The following is a 27,611-nucleotide window of genomic DNA, read 5'->3' as shown; positions in this document are numbered from 1 at the left end:
TTGGGTCAAATTTTAGAGACTTACCTATACATGATATAACCAATGAATAACACCGTTTGTACCACTACAAATATAACAAAGTGCACCGTAGATAGACACGATGGAAATGGCGGTAGTTCTGGACATTTCAGTCTTTCATTTGCTGGCTATAAGGCAAAGAACTTTCTATTACAATTAGTCAAATCAGTATTTTAGAAAAGGAAATAAATGTGAAATCTTTATAAAACTCATGGTTTACTGTATAAACTCAAGTATTTTCATTAATTCATCTCATAATTGCCTTCCACCCTCTTAACTTTCACCACCAAACTTTTTGAAAGAGCAGGCAACGTGGGAAGGCCTCCACTCTTTCTCTGTCCTGTCACTAACTCATTGCTGTCTGGCTTCTACCTTCATCACAGTGACAATGATTTTAGTGTCCTTGAAGGTCACAGATCACCAGTTCCCTCGACACTCCCAGTTTATACTTGCTGTACTAGAGCAATTATTAATAGCAGCATCCTCACTCTCAAAAGTGTTCTATTTCAGACAATTACACAGTTGCCCTACCAATGAACTACCTGACAGAGATAATGGCCTTTTCTCAGCTCTCATCCACCCCAATCTCCTAACATTCAACATCACTAATTAGTATCTTGGAAAATGTTTCTTTTCCTATTTCCATGATTATTCATTTTATTATAAGCAAGTAATTAAATACCAGGGACAAAGATTTCATCAAGGTATCCAGACAGAATGGCTTCTAAGGTTAGTTGTTCTCAATATGCTCACACCTATGGGACAAGGTCTTCACTATGTATTGATATATGCTACCCACAGCATCAACTTGGCCGTTGCAACAAAGGCAAAAGTTGGGGGGAAATAAACTCAAATAGAACTAAGGGAATAGATGACAATGCTTTGGATGGGAGGTAAAATGGTCAATAAGAAAACTATTAAGCTATATTTGAAAAACTGGAAGGGAAGAGGCAAATGCTACAAACATTTGTGAATTTTATAAGGGTTTTCAAAGCCAGTAAATAAGTTAGGAAGAAACTTAAAAGTTCCAGGGATCTGTCTTCTAAATAATATCTCCTATGCATGTTAAACTTCAAAAATATGCCACCTATTTTTAATATTTATTGCCTATCTCCAAAAATGTAGGTGGGACTTACACTCCAAAAAAGACCTAATAAAGTAAATAAAATAAAACTTTAAAAAATGAACCAAGTAATACAGGAAAGTAGCTGGAAACAAACAAAAATCTTGCCTAAAGAAAGCTGCTATCAGTCAGCCAGTTTTAGATCTGCACCTCCTGAACAGCCTAGACAGAGAAATATGAATTACCTGGTGCCCGTCTGTCTAACAAATGGGTGTGTCGAGAGACATTTACCTTGTTCAGAGCCGTTTAAAGGTATCATTACTGATAACAAGAGACATGTTTTTAAAAGAGAACTTATAGAAAAGAACCCAGAACAAAAAAAGTCTGAGATTATGATGACTCCACTAACTGGAATAGCAATTTATTTTTTAAAAAATTCTATTCAGTAGGCTATGGAAGCATGATATGGAACACGTAGACATTCGAATCATACGGAGTAATTCTACCTTGAATATTAAGAAGGAGCACTGGCATTAATTTAAAAGTTAAAATATTTTCAGTGGAATATGTGGTTTTCCTTTCCAAAAGAAGACTGTGATAATCATAAACTAGAAGAAGAAAGAGCTTACCATATTTCGCTGCACTAAGCTATCTATGTCCCGCTTCACTATGTGGAGGTGCTCTTTGATGTCATTGAAGTGCTGGGTTGTCTCATAAACGCCCCCTGCAGATCCAGGATGCTGTATGCCACTGACCAGTCTGACACTTTCACTCACGGAATTCCTGAAATAGAAAATCCTTTTACAATGGAATCACTAGAAAGATGATTTTTACAGTCAGAGATTTCAAATGGTTAGATATATTTCTAAACCCAATGCATCAGACCATTTAAAAAAAAAAACAAAGAAAAAAACCCCAGAAACAAAATAAGTATTTTAAAAAATTGTCTTCAAGATTAGAAAATAGTTTATAAAAACTAGAGTATGCCTTTATCTTTTACTAAAGGTTGTCTAACCACAGAGAATAATACTAAATAATTTGTGTTAAAAACAATATTATAAATGGCTTGAATAACATACTGGATGATACTCTTAATGGGCTTAAATCTTTCTAAGTGTTTAATGTCGTGCAGTAAAGGATTGACCCATCAGGCCTGGGCTGCCCAAACCCCGCACATTCCAAAGGTTTTCAGACCCGGCCCATGACTAGCCCCTGGGAGACAATCTCTATGCCCCTGGAATATCCTGCCTGTTAAGAGTGTCTCCGTCTACCGGGGGCCTTGGGCCAGGCCAACAATATGATTTATGTTTGTTTGCCTGGGGCCTTACGCTGCAGTACCAGTCTGACCTCTAGGGGGACTGAAGATTGAGCAGTTAAGGTCAGTCATGTGGGTGCTCCATGCCTATGTGACTGACCCCTAATAAAAAAAAAACCCCGAAACCAAGGCTTGGGTGAACTTCCTTGGTTGGCAACACTTTGCACATGTTGTCACGCATCACTGCTGAGAGGAATAAACACTGTCCATGTGACTCCACTGGGAGGGGACAACTGAAAGTTTGTGCCTGGTTTCTCCTTAACCCCACTGTATGCACCTTCTTTCTTTGCTGTTTTTATTATAGATCCTTTCATTGCAATAAACCACGACTGTGAGTACAGCAGCTTTTCTGAGTTCAGTAAGCACTTCTAGAAGACCACAGAATCTAGAGGCGGTCTCAGGGACTCATAAGACAAATGTATCAATAATTCAATTTCTCTTTACAGTTCTATCAGATATCCCGTATATACAAACCTGGTGCTTCAACCAGAAACCAACTAAAGAACATCTATCTGTTTCAGATATGAAGGAAAAACTGGTTGTTTGGCATACTGAGCAATGGTGTGGTAATCTCCACCATGGTATCTTTTTTGAAGGGTAATTCTGACTTTATACATTTTACCTTACACTCTGACTTCAGAATATAATCCCCATGTAAGATGTGATTCCACTATTCAGATGTAAGATAAAGAGCTCTACCACTGAGTACGCCCTTTGGATATGAGTCTGTAAGCATGATAGTGTAAGAGACTACAATTTTTTTTTTTTTTAAATAATGGCAGAAATGTAACAGGGCTATTTATTAAGAAAGAAAGGAACATATCTGAATTTCAGTTTACCTGAAAGTATTACTACTCCCTTTCACCTGTCTTGGTCCTGATGTTCCCTGAGAATATCCTTCACATAAAGCCTCTGTGTCTGGGATGCTTCTTCTAGTCCTGGCCCTTCCCTCCAAGAGGGAGGGTCTAAAATGGAAGGGCCAGTTCAAACTACTGCCTTTCCTCTATACTTTCCTCTCCGTGAGGCTTCCTTGTCAAATGCAACCATTCCCTAAACATCACACATACTTTTCTCCTTTGTATCCGTATACAGTCAGCCCTCCTCTTCTGTGGTTTCCACATCCACGGATTCAACCAACCATAGATCAAAAATATTCAGAAAAAAAAATTCCAGAAACTTCTCAAAAGCAAAACTTGAATTTGCCACACAGACAACTATTTACATTGTACTTACAGCTATTTACATAGCAATATGTTATATGAGGTATTATAGGAAATCAAGAGATGGTTTAAAGTATACAGGAGGTTATAAGCAAATACTATACCATTTTATATAAGGGAATTGAGTACCCCTGGATTTTGGTATCTGCAGGGCCCTGGAATCAATCCCATGGATATGAAGGGAATATTGTATATGGGTTTTCTCCCTCATAGAGCATAAGCTACGCGAGAACAGTAATGTCTCTGATTTTCTGACAGCCTTCAACAGTTACAGTGCAATTTGGATGAATGAATAAGTAAGTTATCTACCTTATTTCCTTGAAGTAAAATTTGGTTTAAAAAGTATCAATAAAAGTTGGACTTCCCTGGTGGGTCAGTGGTTAAGAATCCGCCTGTCAATGCAGGGGACATGGGTTCAAGCCCTGGTCTGGGAAGATCCCACATGCCGCGGAGCAACTAAGCCCGTGTGCCACAACTACTGAACCTGCACACTAGAGCCTGCGAGCCACAACTACTGAGCCCATGCGCCACAACTACTGAAGCCCACACGCCTACAGCCTGTGCTCCCCAACAAGAAAAGCCACCGCAATGACAAGCCTGCGCATCGCAACAAAGAGTAGCCCCCGCTCCCTGCGGCTAGAGAAAGCCCATGCACAGCAACGAAGACCCAACACAGTCAAAAACAAATAAATAAATTTATCAATAAAAGCTTTGCTAGGAGAAAACAACAACAAAAAAGGAACTCAAATATTAAAATTACTTAGTAGGTCAGGCTGAATGTTAAGTATAATAAAAAATCTTCAAAAATTCTACTTGAGTTACACGAGCAATGAAGAGTTAAAAATTTGCTACAAAATATCTCAAGTGCTTTCTGAATAAATGACATCTGTTGATTAAAACTTCTTTGAATGGCATACATGCTCAAGGAAATTCATGTGAGTCTAAGCTTTTCCACTTAAACCCAAATTAAGAATTATATTCTACTATCTCTAAAATACTTACCAAGAATAAAGCATCCCAGAATATACAACCTTCTCACATATCTGCATTTTAAAATATTGCTTCCCAGAGCATGAACTTGCTTATATATACATAAATGTCTTTTTAATACACAAAGACTGAGTCATCATTCATTCATTTGCCTGTTGATTCTGCTAATGTTTATTTGCTACATGTTACGAGCCAGGCAATTTCTAGGGATATAAACTGTGCAAGAAAAATATAATTCCTGCCCTGCTGAGACTAATAGACTAGCAGGAGAGCAATGTGATAGAGGCACATCTAGAGTTCTATGAAGAAAGATGCATTTAACTTAGCTGGGCACCCACTGCTGAATGTTAAAGGATAAAGGAGGGTTCTGTGAGGATGGGATTGTGACGGAAGGAGGGCATATGTAGCTTAGGGAATAGGTCAAGTGAAGAGGGCTGGATAGAACACCAGAGAAAAAATACCTTTTAAGGAATAATGGAAGGATGACCAACAAATGAAGAAAACTAAGAGGCAGCAGAGGCCAAGAACATCAAGAGTAAGTGGTATGCTAGAAGCCTTGGGAAAAAAAATGTCTCAAGATAGAGGGGGTGGGAAAGGTGTCAATTTCTACAGAAAGTCCAGCAGGATGAGGACTGAAAGGTACTCATTACAGGGCACCACTGACTGCAGAAAGAACAGTTTGGTGCTTTCAGGACAAATTACAGTGGTTTGGAAACGAAGACAGGCAGTTTGGTCTACTTTTTTAGAAACTCACTAAAAAGGAAGGAAAAAGAGAAGCAATAGTAAAAATAATAGAAAGTGTCAATTAAAGGTTTTGTTTTGATTAGTTTTCAATAATGGAAGAGCAAGCCCTTTTGTATGAGGTGTAAGTTAAAGGTAGAAGACAGAGAAAGGATCACTAAAGAGCAAGGGTCAGAGAAGTAGAAAGAACGGGATCCAGGGCTAAGGACTAGCCTGGACAACAGCTGTGCAGATGGAGACAAGTGAAGGGAGGGAGGGTGCAGCACAAAAGAGGAGGTGAAGGAGGAGACAGTGTCATCTCCCAGGGAGAATGTCAATGGCAGGCTGAGTTATGGGGCTTGAAGAGAGTGGTGAAGATACAGAATGAATAAAGATCACTGAATAGCTTAAATATTATATTACAGGGACAGGCTGAAGGTACAGAAGATGATAATTAGGAGCAAGATCCCAGAAGAATATGTGAAAATATTCATGTGAAAATGCCTAGCACAGTACCCAGAATGCAACAGGTATTCAAAAAATCTGGTAAAGGTAAATATGAAATGCTAAATGCTGTCTGCTCACCAAAAAGAACTTACTAAAAAAATTACAACCGATTAATAACACAGCCAACACATACAAATAGCAAAGTTCAAAGAACATTAGTAACTCTGTCCACTGAAAAGGAAGCAATGACAATCCAGTAGCATTAAGCACGACACTGTCTTTAAATACCATTTCTCACTAAAAGACCAGGGCTCCAAAGAAAAATGCCTTTGACACGTGTGGGACAGAAATGTACAAGAGAAACCTGGAAAGTCTTACACCTGAAAGGAAGGAAGCTACCAAAGACTACTGGGGTTGCATCAAAAGGATGCAGAAGCTAACCTGTAGGGACAGCTAGCGCCCAAAGACGAAACAATCTGAACATCAATTATAAAGACTAATGTAAAACAGCAAAACATGTTAAACTCCACGAGTTGAAAAACAATCAAACAAACATCACCTCTCACTATCTCATCATTTAACCTTGGTCACTGCCAGGGGACCAACTCGTTAGTCTAAGAAAATGATAAAAAAGAATCAAGTATTTATCCTGCCTTTCCTGAACTATTTCAGGATAACAAGTAAGTAATCAGAGAAATTCTTTTTACATGGAGAGGGCATTTTAGAATAAGAGTGTCATCCTTCTTCAACCTCTAATGAAATGATGGATTTAGGCTACGGCCATCACTGGCTAAAACTTAGGCTGATGGAGGCACTTTATAATGAATGGCTCAGGCTGACAAAATCTGGTTATTAGTAACTGCTGGACTGGGTGATGGGGATCTGAGAGAAGGCCCTTATATTAGCCTCAACTTTTTTGTATGTTTAAAATTTTCTATAATTAAATAAAAATCAGCAAGGACTTATGGTATGCTAAAAATAGCACCTGAGAGTAGAGATAATGAGTACTAGTTCTGACTGTTTTCATATCATGATCTTTTATCATTCAGAGCCTTTTCCCCTCTTTCTGTAAACTGCAGACAACTGAACTACATGCTTCTGCTAAAAAAAATTCTATGATCCCCTAAGAGCGTGAAAATCCATGAAGACACAAACCACCCTTTCTATGAAAGGCAAATATTTCCTATCTCTTTGCATTTTTTTCTGAAGCTTATTCAGAAGAAAAAGCTTTAGAGGACAAATTCAGAAATTTGAGTTCAGCTTTTACATTAACTTATTGCATGCATGACATTTGTCCTTCATTAATAAGGGGGAATTTACATGGATTGCTAACTACCCTAAGTAAGTGTTTGCATGGATAATACAACTGGATGGCTAGGCTTTGCTGACCACTAACTGAATCTTAAGATGTTCTAGTATTACTCTTAAGTAAAACAAGCACAAAACAGTATCTAAAGCATGCTACCATTTACATCAGAAAGAAGGAGATCTAAGAAAATACACATGTGGAGAAGAAATAGAGGAAGAACAAACCAGAAATTAATGGGATGAGTTACCAACAGGGGGTGGATGAGAGAGAGCCAGAAAGAAGGAGAGAATGGAAGTGGGGCAGCAGTGATGAAGAGGAAGTGATACCTCAATGAATATATTCTGGCCCCTAGAACCACAGCATTCACATACCCTTCATATACCCAAAATATAAACAATTAAAATCAACCAGGATGTAGGAGAAATGCAAACACTAACAAAAAACCTAACTGTATTATAAATGAATATCATAACCATACTGAAGAGAGTAGGGAAGAAGAGAACTAAACTAACTACCTGGAAAACAGTGTCTGGACTAGATACTGTAAGGCTAGAGGCAAAAGGAGCTTTACATAAATCATAAATCCATCACTGTATGTGTTTCTCATAGGGATATGGCTTAATAATTTGAAACCACTTTATGTATACTTTATGCACACACTAAAACTATAACAATAAGTAAATACATTATAGATAAGAACCAGGTTTCTCCCTTTTGGAGAAACAACTTTCAAATAGGGAAAGGAGGAAGGCTAAAATCAGCCCTTCAGTTTTCAGTTCAGTCCAGTCCAACCAAAGTATCTGTATAATCCTGTGGCATACAAATGTAGAGTAAGGGATACAAAAATATGTGTGTATGTGTGATTAGTATACATTCACATATTCCCTAGACCTGCCCACTGAGAGGGCCTAGAAGCAATGGCACCCCAGTAGTAATGAGTATACCTAGTGCCCAGATCTTGGTTTCTAAATACTTTTCTCCAATAAAAGGAACCAGGGCTCACTGAGAAGTGGTTGATTCTAGAGCTGGGGCACAGAAAATACAAGATGAGCTTGAAACATATTACAGTACCAGAAAGTAAAGAAATATTTTAAAAAGATGGGGGTTTGTTGAAAGAACACAGAAGCCAACCTGAAGGAGTTCCTAACGACCAGAGCTGGAACAATTTGAACAACAAAATAAATAATGATAGTACAGGATTATAACCCACAGAATAAATAATCCATGAGTCCACACTGATATAAGTAGATTAAATAAATAAATGGGGGAGAAGGAGGAGTGGTCCTTATAGAATGCCAGTAAGTAGATATAGAAGGAATTATGGAAATAGAAAAACCAGCATTTGGTAAACACCACATTCTTGTTTCAGATAAAACATCAATGGATGCTGAAATCAGGGAGCCAAAGGTTAAAGTGAAACAGGATATTTACAAAGACTCGAAGTATCTTTCCCCAAATATTTATTAACCACCAAGGGAAGGATAGTAACTTTAAAGTAGAGAAACCGGGAAGAAACAACAATACCCAAGTGATCACAGCCAACATCATCAGTCATAAGACATGCCAACATCATGAGCAGGATGCACTGCTGTATTCTTGTCAGAAGTGCAGAACCTCCACCCAGTCGTGAGTAAATACCAGACAAACCCAAACTCAGGAACCAAACTGGTCCGATGAATTAATCAATGTTCTTGAAAATTGCCATGGTCATGAAAGACAAGGAAATATGAACTATTTCAGACTGCAGAAGTCAAGAGAAATAACTAAATGCAACGTGCAATACTGGATAGGATCTTAGAACGAAAAAGGCACTGGTAGAAAACTGGTGAAATTTGAGTAGATCATTAGTTTAGTTAATAGTACTGTGCCAATGTTAATTTCTCCATTCTGACAATTGTACTGTGGTTATGTAAGATGCTAACATCAGGGGGAAGATAAGTGAGGGATACATGGGCTATATGAGGGATATGTCCTTATTTTTTCTTGCAATGTCTAAAGTCTAAAATTAGATCAAAATATTTTTTTTAATGTTATATTGATCTGGTCTGTTTCTAAAACAGTTTAACTATTCATTTAACATCATAAATATTTTAATCATGAGTTTAAAAAAACTTAAAGATTTTTTAAAAAGTGCCAAACAGTACAACTGAAAGAAATACAAATTTGCAGTTACAAGTTAGGCTGCCTGTAATCTCTAGGTGTTAAATGTTATCACCTTCTGTTTAACCTCATTCGGTTGAATTTTCCAGTCCTAAAGAACTCACCTTAACATTCTAGTTTGTCAAGGGCTGTACTGGCTGGGGCAGTGCCCTAATGTATTAGCTTATGACATGTGACATGTCGGCTGTTTCTCTGCTTCAGGTGTTGAATGCTAATTATCTGATAAGTGAATCCTTTTTAAAAACCTATCATTCAATGTTCCAAGGACACAGTGTCTCCTCTCTGCAGCAACCCTTTGCCCAGGCTCTCTTAGGGTACAACACAGGATGAAAAAGAGGGAGTCACACATAGCATATTTCCTTCAAAATGGTTTCATTCCATCAAAAAGAAGTTCCGGCATCAGGTATGTTTGTTCTACAGACCTGTAATACTATGCATGCTTATTCCTCCAGTTATTTATCCTAGGATTGTTATGTATTACCCATATTCTTTTTTTTAAATGTTTTTTTTTTTTTTTCCGGTAGGCGGGCCTCTCACTGTTGTAGCCTTTCCCGTTGCGAAGCACAGGCTCCGGACGCGCAGGCTCAGTGGCCATGGCTCACGGGCCCAGCGGCTCCGCGGCATGTGGGATCTTCCCGTACCGGGGCACGAACCCGTGTCCCCTGCATCGGCAGGCGGACTCTCAACCACTGCGCCACCAGGGAAGCCCCTACCCATATTCTTTTTATATTTTAGAAATGCACAAATGCTGTCAAACAACTGTGACAAAACCTATTTTTTTTTTTTTTAAGATGCTAAAGCATCTTTTTCTTTTCTAGCTTGGAACAAATAAAAAAATATAGACAGGTTTCCTAAATATCAAAAGTCCCCGTATACTTTACATTCCCCTATTTAGAAAATAATCTAGAACGTGATTCTTACTCATGCTGCAGTCTTACAACAATAATGTGCTTGCATATCTAGAGAAGTCATGAATTTAGGATAAAGGTATCACGCAATACTCAGACATTACTGTTGTATACTTACTTCATTTCATTTACTTGTCTCAGAATCTCATGCTGAGTGTTCACAACAGTATCCAGTTCTTGTTGAGTGGTCTGGAGAAAAAAACAAAAGATGACCACCCAGCTCAATAATCCCCATTCTACAGAACATACAGCTTTTCTTTTCTACCCCTCCGCCACCAAAGGCTAATAACTAAGGCATATCTGCATATTTTCAAAGCTCACCTGTCCATGCTGCCCTGGGATTCCTGCTCCTCGTTTAGAGATCTCCTCCGTCAAGGAAGAGACATACCTTCTCTGTTCATCAAGAATCATATCTAACTGTCGGTTCAGCTGCTTGATTTCAAGATGAATACGATTCTGTCCTTCAAAGATTTGTCTCAGCTCACGATCTCCTACACTCTCAAATAATTCATCCGCTGAAATGGAAATTACAAATCAAAATTATTAGAATCACCTACACATAGTTTTCAAATTACTGTAAGTGACCAAAGCACTAACATATACTAGAATAAGAACATCATCAACACAGTGTTATGATCTTCCCACAGTGTTAAACATGCATGTAATTAATTCAATCGTGATTAAATTACTAATTGTTTTCACCATCTCTGGTGGTTGAATACTTATTATAAATTAGGTCTGAATTGTTTCACCTAAAAATTATTTTGTCTTTTAAATAGACTGTGTGATTCTATTTACAGGGGCAGGCAGAACTAATCTAATTGGTTGCCTCTGGAAGGGGGTTGACTTGAAAGAGGTAAGGGAACTTTCTCGGGTGATAAAAATATTCTATATACTGATCTGAGTGATGGTTAAAGGGGTATACACATTTGTCAAAATTCATCAAACTATTTTCTTAAAATTTATGCATTTTACTTACATAAAAGATTAAGAAATGGAGTTGAGAACAGCTGATTTTCCTTTTATTCCTGACCATGCTTAAATCAGATCGTTTCATTCAAACACTTACTACAATAAGCTTCAGGATATATTCACAAATCTTATGTGATGTTTAAAACAAATCCAAGGAAAAAATAAAACTTACCTTTCATTTTTATCTTCATTAAATCTGAATCACACTGTTAATCATTTATATTAACACACTACTTAGTTCAAAAGCTAGCCCAGGCTTTATTAAATATAGCTTTGATCATTTGTGCTCATAGGGAACCGAGATCATAAAAGTTAGCAGATTATATATAGTCCCTCTATTTGGCCTCATCTTGTTTTGTTTTTGACATGTAGCCCATGTAAGTTCTTAATTACATTAGCTTAGACTAATATTTAAAAATTTTCAACCTTCAGTGTCCAGAATTCTGTTGAGTAGTAAGAGGAGTCGGTAATTACTTCACGTTACTCTCGCAAGTCTTGATAGTTTTCAAGTGTTAGCTCTATATTATAAGGTAATTGTGTGTCACTAAAAGGAAAGAAATAAACCTTGGACGATTTCATTCAACAAATATTTACTGAGTCTCAGCTACTACGTCAGCACCGCTGTTGTTTTTTTAGGCTTAGGGGACACAGAAGTAGACACAGCAAACAAAGACCCCTGCGCTCACAGAGCTTACACTCCAACGGTTCACTGTCTACATCATCCAGGTACTCCCGACTGCACACTTCACTAAGCGATACTCTTCCCGGTAAAAACATCAATCTCCGAGCCCTTTAAAGACTGAAGATTTGTTTAAAAATTATTTCTCGAAATTACTTGGAATGTGTCAGAGAGCACATTTTATCTTTGCCACAGAGCAAAGATAAAACGAATGAAGTGCCGGGTGACACATAAGCGCCACAGCTATTGCTGCAGCGGAGGACAGCTCTGCTCCAACTCACCAGGCTGTCCTTGAAGGTCAGGGTGGTCCTTCTGGAATTCCTCCTTTTTTTTATCCAATTCTTGTTGAAAGTGCTCAAATTCCTCCTGGTACTTTTCTTTCTCTTTCTCAGAAATTTCTTTATCTGGTGTAGGCTTTTTTGGAGTTTAAGAATAGATCATTAAAAAAATTAAAAAGAAAATAATAAACCTCAGTATATGTTCTTTTTCTCATTTTAACTACTCTACCACTAGGTGAAAGGTTAATTTACTCTTGCTACTAATATTACAACAAAAAAGAAAAATAGCCACTACCATTTATTGAGTGCTTGCCAGAGGGCACTGTCTTTAATGTTTACAACGTTAAGGTGGCCAGTACAAACATCTCAGTTTTACCAGTGAAGAAATGGAGCGTTACAGAGGTTAAGTAACTTGTACCAGGTCATAATGGCAATATCTGGCAGAAACAAGATCCAAACCTAAGTCAGTCTTCTCAAGTTTTCAGCTAAGAGGCAGTACCACTAAACTACAGATAAACTTTTGGAAAAAAATGAGTATACTTACCGGCTCTTTCCCAGGCTCAGTCAACTGGAAAGTCAGAAAAGAAAGGACATCATGGTCATCTACAAAGTAAAAAAAAAAAAATGTGAAAAAGTTCTGTAATAGATTATTTTTATGGTTGTGAATTTACTTTATAGACATCTGTTGCTTTAAAATAATAATCAATAAGGGAAACAACAAAAATTTGCTCTAATTTGGTAAAGGCAACGGTGCTCTGTGAGCTTAGAGACAAAAATTCATCTGACTTATATTAGAACTAGGTTAGAATTCACTTTTTAAAATCCTAAACCAGAACATTTAGCTGTGCTTAACACATGATAGATGTTTAATAAATGTCTGATAAGGGAATGAACAAATGAAGGGTCAAAACAAGTCCAAACTCCTAATTCTGGCAGCAAGATCCTCCTTTATTTTTCCACAAATCTCCTTCATGCGCTGCGTCCCAGTCAAGTGAGACAAAATCCTGTTCTTCAGGTATTTCCTGTTCTATCTGTCTCTGAACCTTTCTTATAGTGCTTATCAGTCCCAGCCTTACTTTCCTGTTTTAACCATGACACTGCTCTGTCCTGGATTACTGGGACAGTCCTGATTTATCTGTGTTCCCCTGGCATTACTAATAGCATCTCCTGTTACTCCCAAAGCATCTCGATTAGAATATGATTACTTTTCTATATATTATTTATATTTGTTTCCCTCATACAGATTTTATTTCACCTAAAATCGTATTAAAAAATCAAATTAGGGGCTTCCCTGGTGGCGCAGTGGTTGAGAGTTCACCTGCCGATGCAGGGGACACGGGTTCGTGCCCCCGTCTGGGAAGATCCCACATGCCGTGGAGCGGCTGGGCCCGTGAGCCATGGCCGCTGAGCCTGCGTGTCAGGAGCCTGTGCTCCATAATGGGAGAGGCCACAACAGACAGTGAGAGGCCCGCGTACCGCAAAAAAAAAAAAAAAAAAAAATCAAATTCATTTCAAGCTGTTTAAGCTAAAAACAGCTAACAGATCAAACCTCATAACATCGAACTACAATACTCATCCTGGCTAGTGTCACATCCACAAAGCAAGAGAGATGAATTTCCACTGCAGCAATCTCTTTGCTTTCTGCTACTTTTATGGATATCTAGATATATAGCCAGATTAAAGAGAAAATTGTAATACCATAGTGTAGGTTAGGTAACATTAGGAGAAGTCATGCAGTGTTAACAGAGCCCTAGGCCCAGGAGCCAGAAATCTAAACCAAGTCCGGCCTGGGTCTGATTTATTGGCCATGTGATCTTTAGAAAGCCCTTTAATCCAAGATTTGGCCAAGTCACCTAAAAATCGGTTAAATATGATCTATCCTTTCTCCTTCCCTCCTTGTTCTATTGTAAGGAAAAATTCACATATTTGAAAATAATAAAAATATTATACAATATGAACACAAGATGGTGTTAACATCCAATGATAAGTTCATTTATCACCACTCATGGAAAAAAAAGGGTAAGTACGTCTTCTTTAAAGTTTAGCCCCCAATAATATTTCCTCAGGCTACCAAATTCATTTAAATGTGCTGTGACAGCTCTCAGGATCCTAAAACACTTGGCAGTTAACCTTTTAAATGTCTCCTTCACTATAAAATATCACACCCAAACTGACAGTCTAATTTACATAATTGCACATAGCCCCAGCCAACTGTAAACCTACAGAAAGGAGAGGATCAGCAGTCCCAAGAGACCCAAAAGACTGGCACCCCAGATCATGGAAGGTTACAACCAGTCTTAAAAGGTTAAAAGCAAACAACGCTACCCATCTCCAAAATACATTATTCCCAATAAAATTCAATTCACAACCTTTCAATATTAAAAGATACCAAGATTTTACCTGCAAGACCTCCAGTTGCAGCAGATATTCCAAAATGCCCCTGTGCAGGGATAATCATATTTTCCACTTTGGTGCAAAATTCATAATCATTTTTGTCTGGTGTGAAGCCATTATTGATCATTACCTAGAAAGACAAACTGTAGCTATAGCTTTTACAAAGATCTTGTAAAACGAATCTCAAGCAGTCAGTTTATGACTATTTGATCTTTATATTCGGTCTAATAACCACCAAAAAGCTATGAGCTTCAAATCATTATGCTGTATACCTTAAACTTACAGTGTCGTATGTCAATTACATCTCAATAAAATTGGAAGAAAAAATGAAAATAAAAAAAATTTAAAAGCTGTAATCCCTTGTCCATTAAATAAACTCACTTATTTGGGATCATTATACAATGAGATAATTCACTTCAGAAAATGGTTTTTGCCCTACTGTGTGTCAAAGGCTTAAAAATAAAAATCTGATAACTTTCCATGAAAATCTTTCTAAAATAGAATGTGGTTCACCTTCTCTAGAGAAGACTTAAGGAACCAACCATGATTACTTTCTCTGAATGGTTCCTACAGAAGAGGGATCAGGCTTGGTCTGAAACTCCAGTGACAGAGCTACAACGAATAAGTTAAATTGACAATTTTTACTATAGCAAGTTGAGAATTAAACAGATTGCCTCAGCAAGTAGTGAACTCCTCTTCATTAAGTTAGGGGGGTGGGCTTCCCTGGTGGCGCAGTGGTTGAGAGTCCACCTGCCGATGCAGGGGACATGGGTTTGTGCCCCAGTCCGGGAAAATCCCACATGCCGCGGAGCGGCTGGGCCCGTGAGCCATGACCGCTGAGCCTGCGCATCCGGAGCCTGTGCTCCGCAACTGGAGAGGCCACAACAGTGAGAGGCCTACATACTGCCAAAAAAAAAAAAAAAAAAAATAGGGGGGTAACTGGACTGTACTAAGTTAGCAGAGAGTCAGCAAAAGTGACAAGTCATATAGACAAAAAAAGGCAGAAAATGAAAAAAACAGAAAGACACATAAGCTTCTACACTGCAGAATGTATTTTTGAAATAATGACCCTACACGTCTTAAACGAACTTTGGAAATCTAAGCAAGCACAGGAATTCACCTGGCACATGAATATTCTTCTCATGAGCCCAGTCAAGCAGTGGTCTGGCCTCTTCAATACCTTCCACTTCTAGCAACCCAACCACTAGCCCCACCCTAAAGAAGAGCCACCGAGATAGAGTGGAAGCAAAGGGAGTAAGTAGGTACACGGCACCAGAGTAAGGGTACTTCTATCATTACCTCCAGATGCAAGTTTCATTAGTGACACTTAAGATAAAGTCATACAGGTAAAATGTGACAGTACTTGATCCAAATTTTTAGCAAAAGAGTAAGGGACAGGGCAATATGAAGGGTTAATCTCTATATAACGTAGGATGGCAACATGGGAACTCCTACCAATTTTTTAAAAATCACCTGCCATTTATTGACCAATATTAATATTTCTGTTTCCTCTATTCAGTAATGTTCCTATTTGAGTTTATAGCATGTACAACTGATTCTCCTACAGTCTTTCAAATCGCCGATCAGTAAGACATTTGCCTTTGAGAGATAAAAAAAAGAAGTGTTAAGTTAATCATATTCTAAAATTAATACTAAGAACTTTCAACTCTTCAATTTTTTCCTTGAGCCCTAAGAAATTGAAAATCCATCAGAAGTATTTACTATCCAGTTCTAATTCTTTAAACAAACAAAAAAAAGGTACAATATATTCACTGCACGATGAGTTTGGAGGAACCTTAGGGCTGTGACTGTACAGGTACAATATATCCACTGATTAATACCAGTAATGCTTCTCTGAGATTACAGATAACATCCCCTATTCATCTTATAGTTTCGACCCGTTGTTAAATACCATGCTTGCAGTATTTAAAATCTTGTTTTGGAATTCCCTGGTGGTCCAGTGGTCAGGACCCCACGCTTCCACTGCTGAGGGCGTGGGTTTGATCCCTGGTCGGGGGAACTAAGATCCTACGTGCCACACGGCGTGGCCAAAAAAAAAAAGTGTATAATATCTTGTTTTGACATATTTCCTCCACTAACAGCATTTCTTTTTCCCCTTGCTTTGTTTTTCCCTCCAAAGCTCAAACAACTGGGAGCTAAAGACGTAAGTATATTTAGTAAACATTTCTTGAGTACTAAACACGGGCACAATATTAGGGAGTATGAGGAACGTAGGATATAGCGCCTGCATTGAGATGTGTACAACCATACTGATGAGAAAACACATACAAACCATAATTAACTAGCAAGTCAAGACAACATATTTTAAAGGGCAAATAAGCACCAGAGGGAAAAAAAACACTTAGAGTTTAAGAGAGACAGATCCTTACGAGCTGATGTTTGGGAAATCTGATGGAAAGGGACCCTGAACTAGTATGTTCCAGAATGAGCACGACTCCGCCAGGCAGAGAGGAAAGGGGAAAGTATCACAGGAAGGGGCAGCGGACGGAGCAGGCACACGAAGGCTAGGACCGTTAAGTCACAACCAGATGTCCTGCCAAGTCTCTCTAAAATGTATTCTTCAGAACACTGGCTCTATAGACATTCACAGATACGAAGTGAAAAGAGAATTCCATGGCCCAGTAAGCCTAAAGAATGAGGGGTTTAATAAAGGTTCTTTATTTCGGGACTTCCCAGCGTCTTTAACGTGCTTGTATGCACAGACCTCCCAATCTTATCTGACCACGGAACTTTTTTGGGGGTTCTGCAGGATTACGGTTTTGCGAACTGCTGGTAGGGCTGACGGCCTCACTGCGTGGGGTCGTGTAGGCAGCCTCCCTGTGATCTGTGTACTCAGGTGTGTGTCTGTACTCGCCACGGTTGGTATCTGGGTTCTGCCACATGAAGGTAAGCATGACCTACTGATGCCCCTGATGAAACTGTACAGGATGTATAATAATTCCAGCAGAACTCAAATCCAAGTTAGTCATAATAGACTGGACAGTGCCTCTATTCTGAGGTCTCTAAATTAGTTTGGAATTTAAGAGTAAGCCAATACAAAGTTTTCCAAATAACTGTCTTTTTCAGAGTTTATACAAAGGAGTGCAAGGCTGGCTCATGATTTAGGGAAAAGAAAAATGTATACAAGATATTCTTTACTTATAAGCATTATATAACCAGGTACTGATGGTATTGTTAAAAATGCAATGTTCACATGGTATTAGTGACCTTAGTTATTATAACTTAGTTATTATAACTGCCTGCTGGGTATGTCCACCTAACCTAAATATTAACCCAAACTCAATTTGTCTACAACTAAACTCCTTACCAACTGTCTGCCTTCCCACTCCTCCCTCAAACACAAAGAAACGTGCTGCTTTTTGGCTAGTTAATGGTAACATTTAGTTGAACACTGGCCAGAAATTCAGGAACTATCTTTGACTCCACAACTATATTCACTCTCCCAGCCCCAAGCCAACTAGTACTAAGTTCTGTAGTCTCCACCTCCTAATCATCTCTTCTTTCCTCTACCCTCGTTCAGACCACAAGTGGAGTCTTGCCGCTAAAATAGTGCTGGGTTCAAATCACAGTTCTGTTACTTATGTGGTAAGACACTGTCCAAGTTACTTAAACTCTCCCGTATTCAATTTCCCCATTTATAAAACTGGGATGCCTTCCCCATAGGGCTGTTGGAATAAATGAGAAATATTTGCAAACGATATATCTGACAAGGGGTTAATATCCAAAATATACAAAGAACTCATACAAGTCAACATCAGAAAAGCAAACAACGAGATTAAAAAATGGGCAGAGGATCTGAATAGACACTTGTCCGAAGACATACGGATAGTCAACAGGTACATGAAAAGATGCTCCACATCACAAATCATCAGGGACGTGCAGACCAAAACCACAGTGAGACATCACCTCACATCTGTTCAGAATGGCTATTATCTAAAAGACAACAAAGTAACAGATGCTGGTGAGGGTGTGGAGAAAAGGGAACCCTTGTGCACTGCTGGCAGAAATGTAAATTGGTACAACCACTATGGAAAGCAGCATGGAGATTATTTCTCAAAAAATTTAAAACAGAACTACCACAGGATCTAGCAACTCCACTCCAGGGTACTTATCCAAAGAAAATGAAAACATTAATGAGAAAAAATATAGGCACCCCTACGTTCACTGCAGCATTATTTACAACAGCCAACATATGGAAGCAACCTAAGTGCCCACCAACAGATGAATGGATAAAGATGTAGTACATATACACAACAGAATATTCCTCAGCCATAAAAAGATTGAAATCTTGCCATTTGCAACAACATGGATGGACCCAGAGGGTGTTATGCTAAGTGAAGTAAGTCAGACAGAGAAAGACAAGTACTGTATGATTTCACTTATATGTGGAATCTAAAAAACAAATGAACAAACAGAACAAAACAGAGTCATAGACACAGAGCACAAACAGGTGGTTGCCAGAGGGGAGGGAATTGGCAGGGAGGAGAGAAATAGGTGAGAGAGAGTAAGAGGTACAACCTTCCAGTTGCAAAATAAATGAGTCACAGGTATGAAATGTACAGTGTAGGGAAATCAGTCAATAATTATGAAATATCTTTGTATGGTGATAGATAACTGGACTTATCACGGTGGTCATTTTGAAATGTACAGAAATACTGAATCACTACATTGTATACCAGGAACTAACATAGTGTTATAGGTCAATTTTACTTGAAAAACAAACAAACAAACAAACATATAGCACTGGATTTGTGGACACGAGCAGTAGAGGATGGGGGTGGGAGAACTGGATGAAGACAGTCAAAAGGGATAAACTTACAGTTATAAGATACATAAGTACTAGGGACGTAATGTACAACATGGTAAGTATAATCAACACTGCCGTCTTACATATGAAAATGGTTAAGAGTAAATCCTAAGAGTTCTTATCAGAAGGAAAAAAAAAGTTTGACATTACTATTTTATTTCTTAAATTTTATTTTACATGTGCAGTTTTATTTCAGTTTGGAAATCATGCACGAAATATGATCTAATAAAAAATTCTAATCTAATATAAAAATTCCAATCTAATATAAAAATTTTTTTCTATTTAATTCTCTATATGAGATGATGGATGTTCATTCAACTTGTTGTGGTCATCATTTCATGATGTATGTAAGTCAAATCGTTATGCTGTATACCTTAAACTTCTACAGCGCTGTAGGTCAATTATATCTCAATAAAACTGGAAGAAAAAAGAAAACGTGAGAAACTGCATGTAGAGTACCAAGTACAGGTCGTGGCTCATTTACAGCAAGAAGGCTAAAATCATCCTATTTTTTGCTCCTTTCACAAATACCATTATAAAAACACTGCTGCCTAAGTCATCTTCCTCAACTGTAAACCTGATCATTTCACATTCCTGCTTAAAACTCTGTAAACTGTTCCTTACGGGATAAACTACACAGAGGGCTGCGAGACTTGTTACTGTCAACCTTTCAACCTCACTCTCCAAATCTCCTCTATCCTCCAGCCATACCAACTATTTGCCTTTCCCAAATCTTTTAACAGTCCCGATGCCTGTTTTCTCTGCCTGGAATATGCACTCCATCTAGGAAACTTCTACTTCTCCTTCAAGGTGCGGCTCAACTCTGAGAAACTGTTCCTGACTTTCACCTCTCCAGCCTGACAGAGTTATAGGATTCTAACCTCCTGATCCCTTAAATTTACCACATAGCATACTAACATTACATAAGCATAATGTTACATAATGTCACCTCCATTAGACAAGCTCTTTGGAGAAAATGACCTTTGTCTTATTCATATTTGTGTGGCACACAGCAGAATGCCTAAACATTCACCGACGAAACACAAACCTACTGGCAAATTTGACAACACATGACCACTTACACGGAGCTTTGAAGCCACCTCTGCTCTCTCAGAGTAACACTGATGAGTATGCGAACAATATCCAAATTTAAAATGCATTGAATTTCTATCAAAGATTCAGAATGAGAAGTCATACTAGAATATTGTTCATTTGATTATCTCTAAATGCATGTTACTTACTGTCAATGTTTTCTGGTAATACGTAATCTTTGCCCGGACAGGATAGGGTTTATTACGAAAGTCCCTTTGGCAACTTGCTAAAGCTTGATTAGCACCATCACTATAGTGTGAGGGAAAGGAAGACAAACAAGAAACTTAAAGCTTCTCGATATGTTAAAAACTCACTATTTAAAATGATTAATGTCCAGAAAGGTCAAAACAAAATCAAGTTATGACAAAGCTTGGGATATTTGAAGTTATTTATGCAGAAAACACCAAGGACTCTGGATAACAAAAGGAGCCAACGTTACCACGGCTGCCTGCCGGCAAGGGGAAGGGATACTCCTCCTCTCCACAAGACTAGGGCAGGGTCAGAGTCACATACGGTGCTTTCAACAACGCAGATTCCTAGATCCCACCCTCGATCGGCTGAAGCAGAATCACAAGGGGGAGGCTTGGACCTCTTGTTTAAATATTTCAATGGGTGGTCATGATGAACTACCAGAGTTACAAATCACTAAGGTAGGAAAGTAATTTTTCTTACAGTTCACTGGCTAAAAGGTAATCCCCCCAACAAACATGTGAAAATTAAAAATGTACATACCTGATTCATACACATTATAAATATATTGAACACTCGGAAGTTTTGGAGCCCACTGAGAATCTTTTCAATACAGCAATACAAAGGCTGAATGACATGGCACACATTGCTTAGTCATTAGGTTGGTTAAGGCTCTGAACTTTATTTTTTAAAGCTCCCTCTTAATAAAGATGAAAAAACATAACTATTGTTATCACTGAGAGCCAGGAATGTTTTATCAACCTTTAGAGGTACTATTTAATTTCAGGTTAACTACAACACATTTTTATGTTTGAAATCTAGGTGGTCCGCAGAAAGAACTTTAAAACAAAACCAAATTAAGATAAGACCTTTCCACTAAGTTACAAAAATCATCTCAAGGAAAAGAATAATATTACTTCATCTGGAAAATGTTCAGATTTGAAACAATATATTTTATAAGGTTTCTAAAAAGAAGCTGAAATCAGGAATAATGTAAAAAATATACACTTACTTTTGATGGTCATATTGGATTTGTCCATTGTTGCCTATAATCACTATTGCAGGATTATTTTTCTATAAATAAAGAGAATGTATTTGTTTTAAAGTCCTTAGACCAAAGAAGTATAGATCATTCTGTGTGTGCTATAAGTTTTCTTACTCCTCTAAAATCCTAGGACACTGTGAGCGTGGGACTTGTGTGGGACTTATGGGAGCTCAGTAACAGGAGGACTAACATGGCCTCAGCATTCAAGCTCAATGTTAAAGCTCTCCTTTAAATTGCTAATCATGACCTCGGATAATCAGCGGACAAACTACTAAATGAAACAATGATCATCAGTTTTAGGGCTGCTAAAGCACAAGTTAATGTTTCCAATTCATAAGTACATTTCGCTCTTAACTGTTTTAGAGAAATCGGCTGATCAAAAAGTGTGATTAACATATATGAAAACATGTGAGCTAGTAGTAGTCATGCACACATTTTCATGAAAACAAACAGTAATAATCTTCTAAACACTAACCACCTACATCTAAATCACTCATGCTGATCCATCAAAATTATTAAGCATAAGGCCTTCCCTGGTGGCACAGTGGTTGAGAGTCCACCTGCCGATGCAGGGGACATGGGTTCGTGCCCCGGTCCGGGAAGATCCCACATGCCGCGGAGCGGCTGGGCCCGTGAGCCATGGCCGCTGAGCCTGCACATCCGGAGCCTGTGCTCCACAACGGGAGAGGCCACAGCAGTGAGAGGCCCGCGTACCGCAAAAAAAAAAAATTATTAAGCATAAACAGGGTGATGGGGAGGTGGGTACTGAAAAGTTCTCAGACCTGAGGTTCCACTGTTACCTCAAGTTGGTAGATGACAAATCATGAACTCCTAGCTTTAAATTTATAAATTCCCAGCTATGTAAAGACTAATCATCACACTTAAAATACAACTTGGGGAGTCCTCTACTATTAAACTGACAGAAGTGTTAAATAAGCTATATTGTTCACAGCCTAACTTTGTTAGCAAATATATTAAAATGGGTAACAGTTCTGAAAACAAATATACCTTTCCATCATTGTCAAAAGAATCAAAAAATATTCCAACACCATTCCACATATCAGCTGATCCAAACACAGGACCCTCCAAGCCTTGATTTTCTGTATACCAAATTGCCTGTAAATACATAACACGGGACATTTAGAGACTCGTGGTATACGCATTTATACAAATTTTCCAAGTTAAAGAAATTACTGTACCAGGCCATCAGCTCCAATCCGACCTCTTCCAGTCACTCGAAATGTCACCTCAACTTCCCAGTTCTCAAAGGCTGCTTTTGTCTTTGTCCACACCGATCCTCTTTGGCTTTTTAAAGATGGTGCTATTCGAATTTGATCTGAACTTGGAATAGCATCTAGAATAGAAATCAGGGAAGAAAAGTTTTGTTATAATTAGATAAAACTCAATGAATCACCACCAAACTGTTACATATACCTACTGAGACCTAAGTTTAACTCAGTTACCTGTATGGTAACTTTGTTAGGAAACAATTTCATGTTGACAGTTTCAGCTTTTAAATTTTAGCGGGTTTTGATACCCCCCTCCTATCTTTGGAAGAGTGCAATATCTCTGCAAAAAAAATTAAAGCTGCAACCAAACACTAAAAATTCAAGGGGCAGCAGGGAGGAAACTACAGCTTGAAAGGCAAATCAACTATTTAATTCTCGTGATACTCTTTTTCAAACACCTGAAAAATTTGCATATTTTCTTTTTTAAAACTGTATTTTTATTTTTTACCAGTTTACAAATGTTAGAAATCTCAAACAGTGTGAAAAGAACATACCACTAGGAATCAAGAGACTTATTCCTAGTCTCAGTTCAGCTGTGTGACTTTGAGCAAATAATTCTTACTCTCTCGGGCTCACCATATATTCACCTGTAAAATGAAGGGGCTGGGCTCAATCACTTATATGCACCCTAAAAGTTATATGCAAAATTTTGAGCATATATACATTCTTCTAGGGAGAGGGTCAATCAACTGAATTTCAGGTCAATAATCAGTTCTTCAGCATCAGGAGATTCTGAGAGAGAACAGTGATCCCCAAAATGATGGCCTGCATCTCCATTCACTTACTAGCTGTTTGATCGTAGGCAAGTTACTCCATTTCTCTAACAACCTCATAGGCATATAAGTGCAAATAAATATTTCAATAAATGTTAGCTGTTCCTATTATTGGACTAGATAATTATTAAAGCACCTATGAGGTCTATATTTGAACAATTCTGGCACACCTTTTCAGATATTAACCAGTTCTGACATTCTGACATCCACACTGGGACATAACTGTATTGTTTCTTTACAGGTAGGAAAAATTGACTAAAAGACAAGTTGAGATATTTTAGTAAGTTCAGCCACTATTTGTCACCATGACTTTCAAACACTTAAAGGTTTGGGGCAGTCATCACAGGAAAAGCACTGGATATAGAAATCAGAAGACCTGGATTTGAGTACTATTCTACGGACACTATCTATGTAACCTCTTCCAAGAACCTTAATCTTTCTGAACATCAGATTTTTTCACCTATAAAACAGATAACACCTGCCTTGCCTTCCAAGGATCTAATCAGAGCATGAAGAAGGTGAAAGAGCTCTGAGAGCTATAAAGGCTTACAAATTGCTGTTATCATTTTTGCCCTTATGGACCCAAGGATGTGTACTGACAGTACAAAAGAACATGAGGGTTAAGAAAAAGAAACACCATAGATTTGGTCTTAATTTGGGGATGATGTAAGGGGACACGTTTAAACTAAATCTTAAAAATTTCTCTATTAAAAAAATTGTTTTAAATAATGGATCTCAGGGCAAAATGAAAGGGGAAAAAATGATCAGTGGAGTTAAGAAAGCTGTGAGACTGTAAAAATTACAGGGATAATGAAAGCAAGGGATACCCATAAGCAGTGATTCCCAGAGTCAACAGACAGAAAAGTCACTAGCTAAAATTCTAATCTCTTTATTTCAAATTCAATGTAGCCATACAACTTTCATTCACCCAGGTACATTATCTGACATTTCTGCAGCAGAAAAGTTTAGTTGGTTATAGGTTCTGAAAAGAAAGTCAATGTGACTAATTTAAGTAGCTGATTAACATTCTTAATTGGCTGATGTATGTGGTGTGAGCGTGAGAAAAAGAACAGCAAGCCGGCAATGGAGAATGGCAGAAGCGAAAAAATGTCAACACATTTACCACCACTACTGAAAAATTCATCATCATTCCAAGAAAAGAAACAAAAATCCCCCAAACCTGTGTTTGGTACACCTGCATCGTCTTTGTGTATTAAAACAATGCTACCTTGATAACAGTTGTCCAGCTACATACCCTTGATGAGTGATCACATAATAAATGTCCGCTGAGTAACAAAATGCACTCTACTTCAAATATTTAATGACTTGGTCATTAAGTCAAATTGAAATTTATGCCTTTTAATTGTACATTAATTTCAGTGAAACAGCACTTCCTAAAAGTATGCTTCCTATTCAGCAACTACTTTCTAGAAATGGAACATTTTGTTTCAAGCACTCGACAATCTAAAACGATGTATACAAACCTTACATAAATGATTGCTTAATAACACGTAAAGATGGAATTCAAACTGCCAGTGCTTCTAACCCCAGATAAAGGCATTTGCCACTTGTTTCAAAGGTTGCATCTGATGGTCACTGAACAGAGTTTACAGCATGCCAAGTGCTACGGCTGATTCCTTAGTCAGAGGTGACACATCGGCACTAAAGTAGATACGTTTTCTTTCACATATGTACATAGCTAGCAAGGCTCTCTTACCCACTAACAGTGCTTAACAGTGCCAAACACATAAAATCAGTAACACATGGCGCACAGGTTATTTCAATTCCCCCCCACAAAAACCCCAAAACAGCTGTATGTATAATGCTATTCTTAGCCTCAAGTTCTCAGTCAATAACCCCCTCCCTTCTTCTACTAAATAAAGCAACGAGTGTGACTATTAAATTACCTACTGTGTTAATACAAGAGAAAAGATCAAAGACCACACCAAGTCACTGAGAAAGGCAAACTTAACGTACAGTTCCAAGAGGGTGAGAAGAATGTCCTGTGACATAAAGACTTAAAGATTACTCTAAAGCCAACACATGCCACCTCTAAAGCCGTCAGGGAGCATCGGGTACAAACTGGAGCATTACCCACTGCTAACACCGGAGGAGAAAACGCAGGGGAGGGCCGAGGGGGAGCGGGAAAGAAGGTGGAGGGCTGCCAGACCAGGTCTCAGGTTCGGAGGAGACGTGGCGTTGGGGTGAGACGTGATGCCCAGAAGCGAGCTCAAGTTAGTACCTGGAAGTGCGGGAACTAACGGAAAAACCTCTAACCCAAACGGAAAGTACAGACAACATCAAAGACGGGAGGAGGAAGGTCGGGTGGAGAGAATGTGGGAAAGACTGGGGGGCTGGCGGAGGGAACCTTGCGGACCAGAGCCGGCGTGCAGGCGAGGCTGCTGAGAAAGGTCCCCTCCACCGCGCATACGGGGTGCAGCGGGGAGAAGGTGAAGAGGAGGAGGCTCAAGGCGGGGAGGGGACCCGGGCCCCCCGACCTCTGCCCTGGCTTACTCCCCGCGTGGGCCCAGAAGGGCACGGTCCCATCGCTCTGCACCAGGTGCGGTCCCTTGAAGCTGTATTTGTACTCGAAACGCCGATGTGGCTGTGCGCCTGGGGTGCCCGTGGCGCCGGCAGCTGCCGGGTGGCCTCCCACGCCGTCGCCCCCGACGAAACGACAGAGCGACAGCAGCAAAGCGCAGAACAGCGGCCGAGCTCCAGCCCGGGAACCCCTTTGCCTGGATCCCGCCATCTTGGATTCAGGGAAACTGGAGGCCGGCGGAAGGAGGAGGGGGCGGGCGCTGCCGCCGGCCAACAGGGCGCTCCATGATTGGCGGAGCCCGGGGGACCCCGAGGGCAAGGGTGAGCTCCGCCCCCAGGCTCCGCTGTCCAGGAGGCTGCTGGACCCAGAGCATCTGTGGGCGGGGCCTGGGGCGGCAGGGTCCGCCCGCTCCTCCTATCCTCTCCCAGGGCGGGAAAGGGACTGCAACATACCCTTCCCACCCGATGTGGAGTGTTGGAGGAGCAGACCCCAAGGCCAGGAGCTTCCTCCTGCCTCTTAACATACTTTAGAATTCTCGAGCCCTGACATGGAAGCCACCTAAGTGTCCATCGACAGATGAATGGATAAAGAAGATGTTGCACATATAAACAATGGAATATTATTCAGTCATAGAAAGAAACAAAATCGAGTTATTTGTACTGAGGTGGATGGACCTAGAGACTGTCATACAGAGTGAAGTAAGTCAGAAAGAGAAAAACAAATACCATATGCTAACACATATATGGAATCTAAAAAAAAGAAAAAAAAGGTTCTGAGGAACCTAGGGGCAGGACAAGAATAAAGACGCAGACGTAGAGAATGGACTTGAGGACACGGGGAGGGGGAAGGGTAAGCTGGGACGAATTGGAGAGTGGCATGGACTTATATATACTACCAAATGTAAAATAGATAGCTCGTGGGAAGCAGCCGCATAGCACAGGGAGATCAGCTCAGTGCTTTGTGACCACCTAGAGGGGTGGGATAGGGAGGGTGGGAGGGAGACGCAAGAGGGAGGGGATATGGGGATATATGTGTACGTATAGCTGATTCACTTTGTTATAGAGCAGAAACTAACACACCATTGTAAAGCAATTATACTCCAATAAAGAGGTTAAAAAAATAAAATACTTTAACTATTTAAAAAAAAAAGAATTCTCGAGCCCTGACACCTGTGGACCCACCACATCAATCCTCCCTGACTATAATAAACCTTTTCAGTATTAGGTAGAAGAAAAGCATTCCTTTTGATGTGATACCCATTGTTCAGTAGCTGGTTTTCATTAGGTGGACTTTGCAGAATCATGTCTTTCCAGAAATAAGGCATAATCACGAATACTAATGGTCCTAGCCCCTGAGCTCCACCAACCTGTGTTAGGGCAT

At 39.2% G+C, this 27,611-nt stretch overlaps 1 protein-coding gene across 1 annotated transcript in view; it reads right to left on the bottom strand.

Moving 5' to 3' along the window:
• Window positions 1–26,464, bottom strand: part of LMAN1 (lectin, mannose binding 1) — a 29,980-nt gene extending 3,516 nt beyond the window's left edge. The window contains exons 1-12 of the mRNA XM_024754892.1: window positions 26,204–26,464; window positions 22,827–22,981; window positions 22,636–22,743; window positions 21,595–21,656; window positions 20,543–20,642; window positions 14,480–14,603; window positions 12,624–12,682; window positions 12,083–12,215; window positions 10,472–10,665; window positions 10,269–10,339; window positions 1,711–1,864; window positions 25–146 (exon numbers count right to left, since the gene is read on the bottom strand). Coding sequence (XP_024610660.1) covers window positions 25–146; window positions 1,711–1,864; window positions 10,269–10,339; window positions 10,472–10,665; window positions 12,083–12,215; window positions 12,624–12,682; window positions 14,480–14,603; window positions 20,543–20,642; window positions 21,595–21,656; window positions 22,636–22,743; window positions 22,827–22,981; window positions 26,204–26,441 — 1,520 coding nt within the window. The 5' untranslated portion in view covers window positions 26,442–26,464. The remainder of the gene's footprint in view (window positions 1–24; window positions 147–1,710; window positions 1,865–10,268; window positions 10,340–10,471; window positions 10,666–12,082; window positions 12,216–12,623; window positions 12,683–14,479; window positions 14,604–20,542; window positions 20,643–21,594; window positions 21,657–22,635; window positions 22,744–22,826; window positions 22,982–26,203) is intronic.
• Window positions 26,465–27,611: the final 1,147 nt, after the last annotated feature.

The sequence above is a fragment of the Neophocaena asiaeorientalis genome, unplaced genomic scaffold, assembly GCF_003031525.2.
Source record: "Neophocaena asiaeorientalis asiaeorientalis breed wild unplaced genomic scaffold, Neophocaena_asiaeorientalis_V1.1 scaffold124, whole genome shotgun sequence".
Lineage (NCBI taxonomy): Eukaryota > Metazoa > Chordata > Mammalia > Artiodactyla > Phocoenidae > Neophocaena > Neophocaena asiaeorientalis.
Note: the sequence above shows the minus strand (reverse complement) of the source record. Positions and strands in the feature narration are given on the sequence as shown.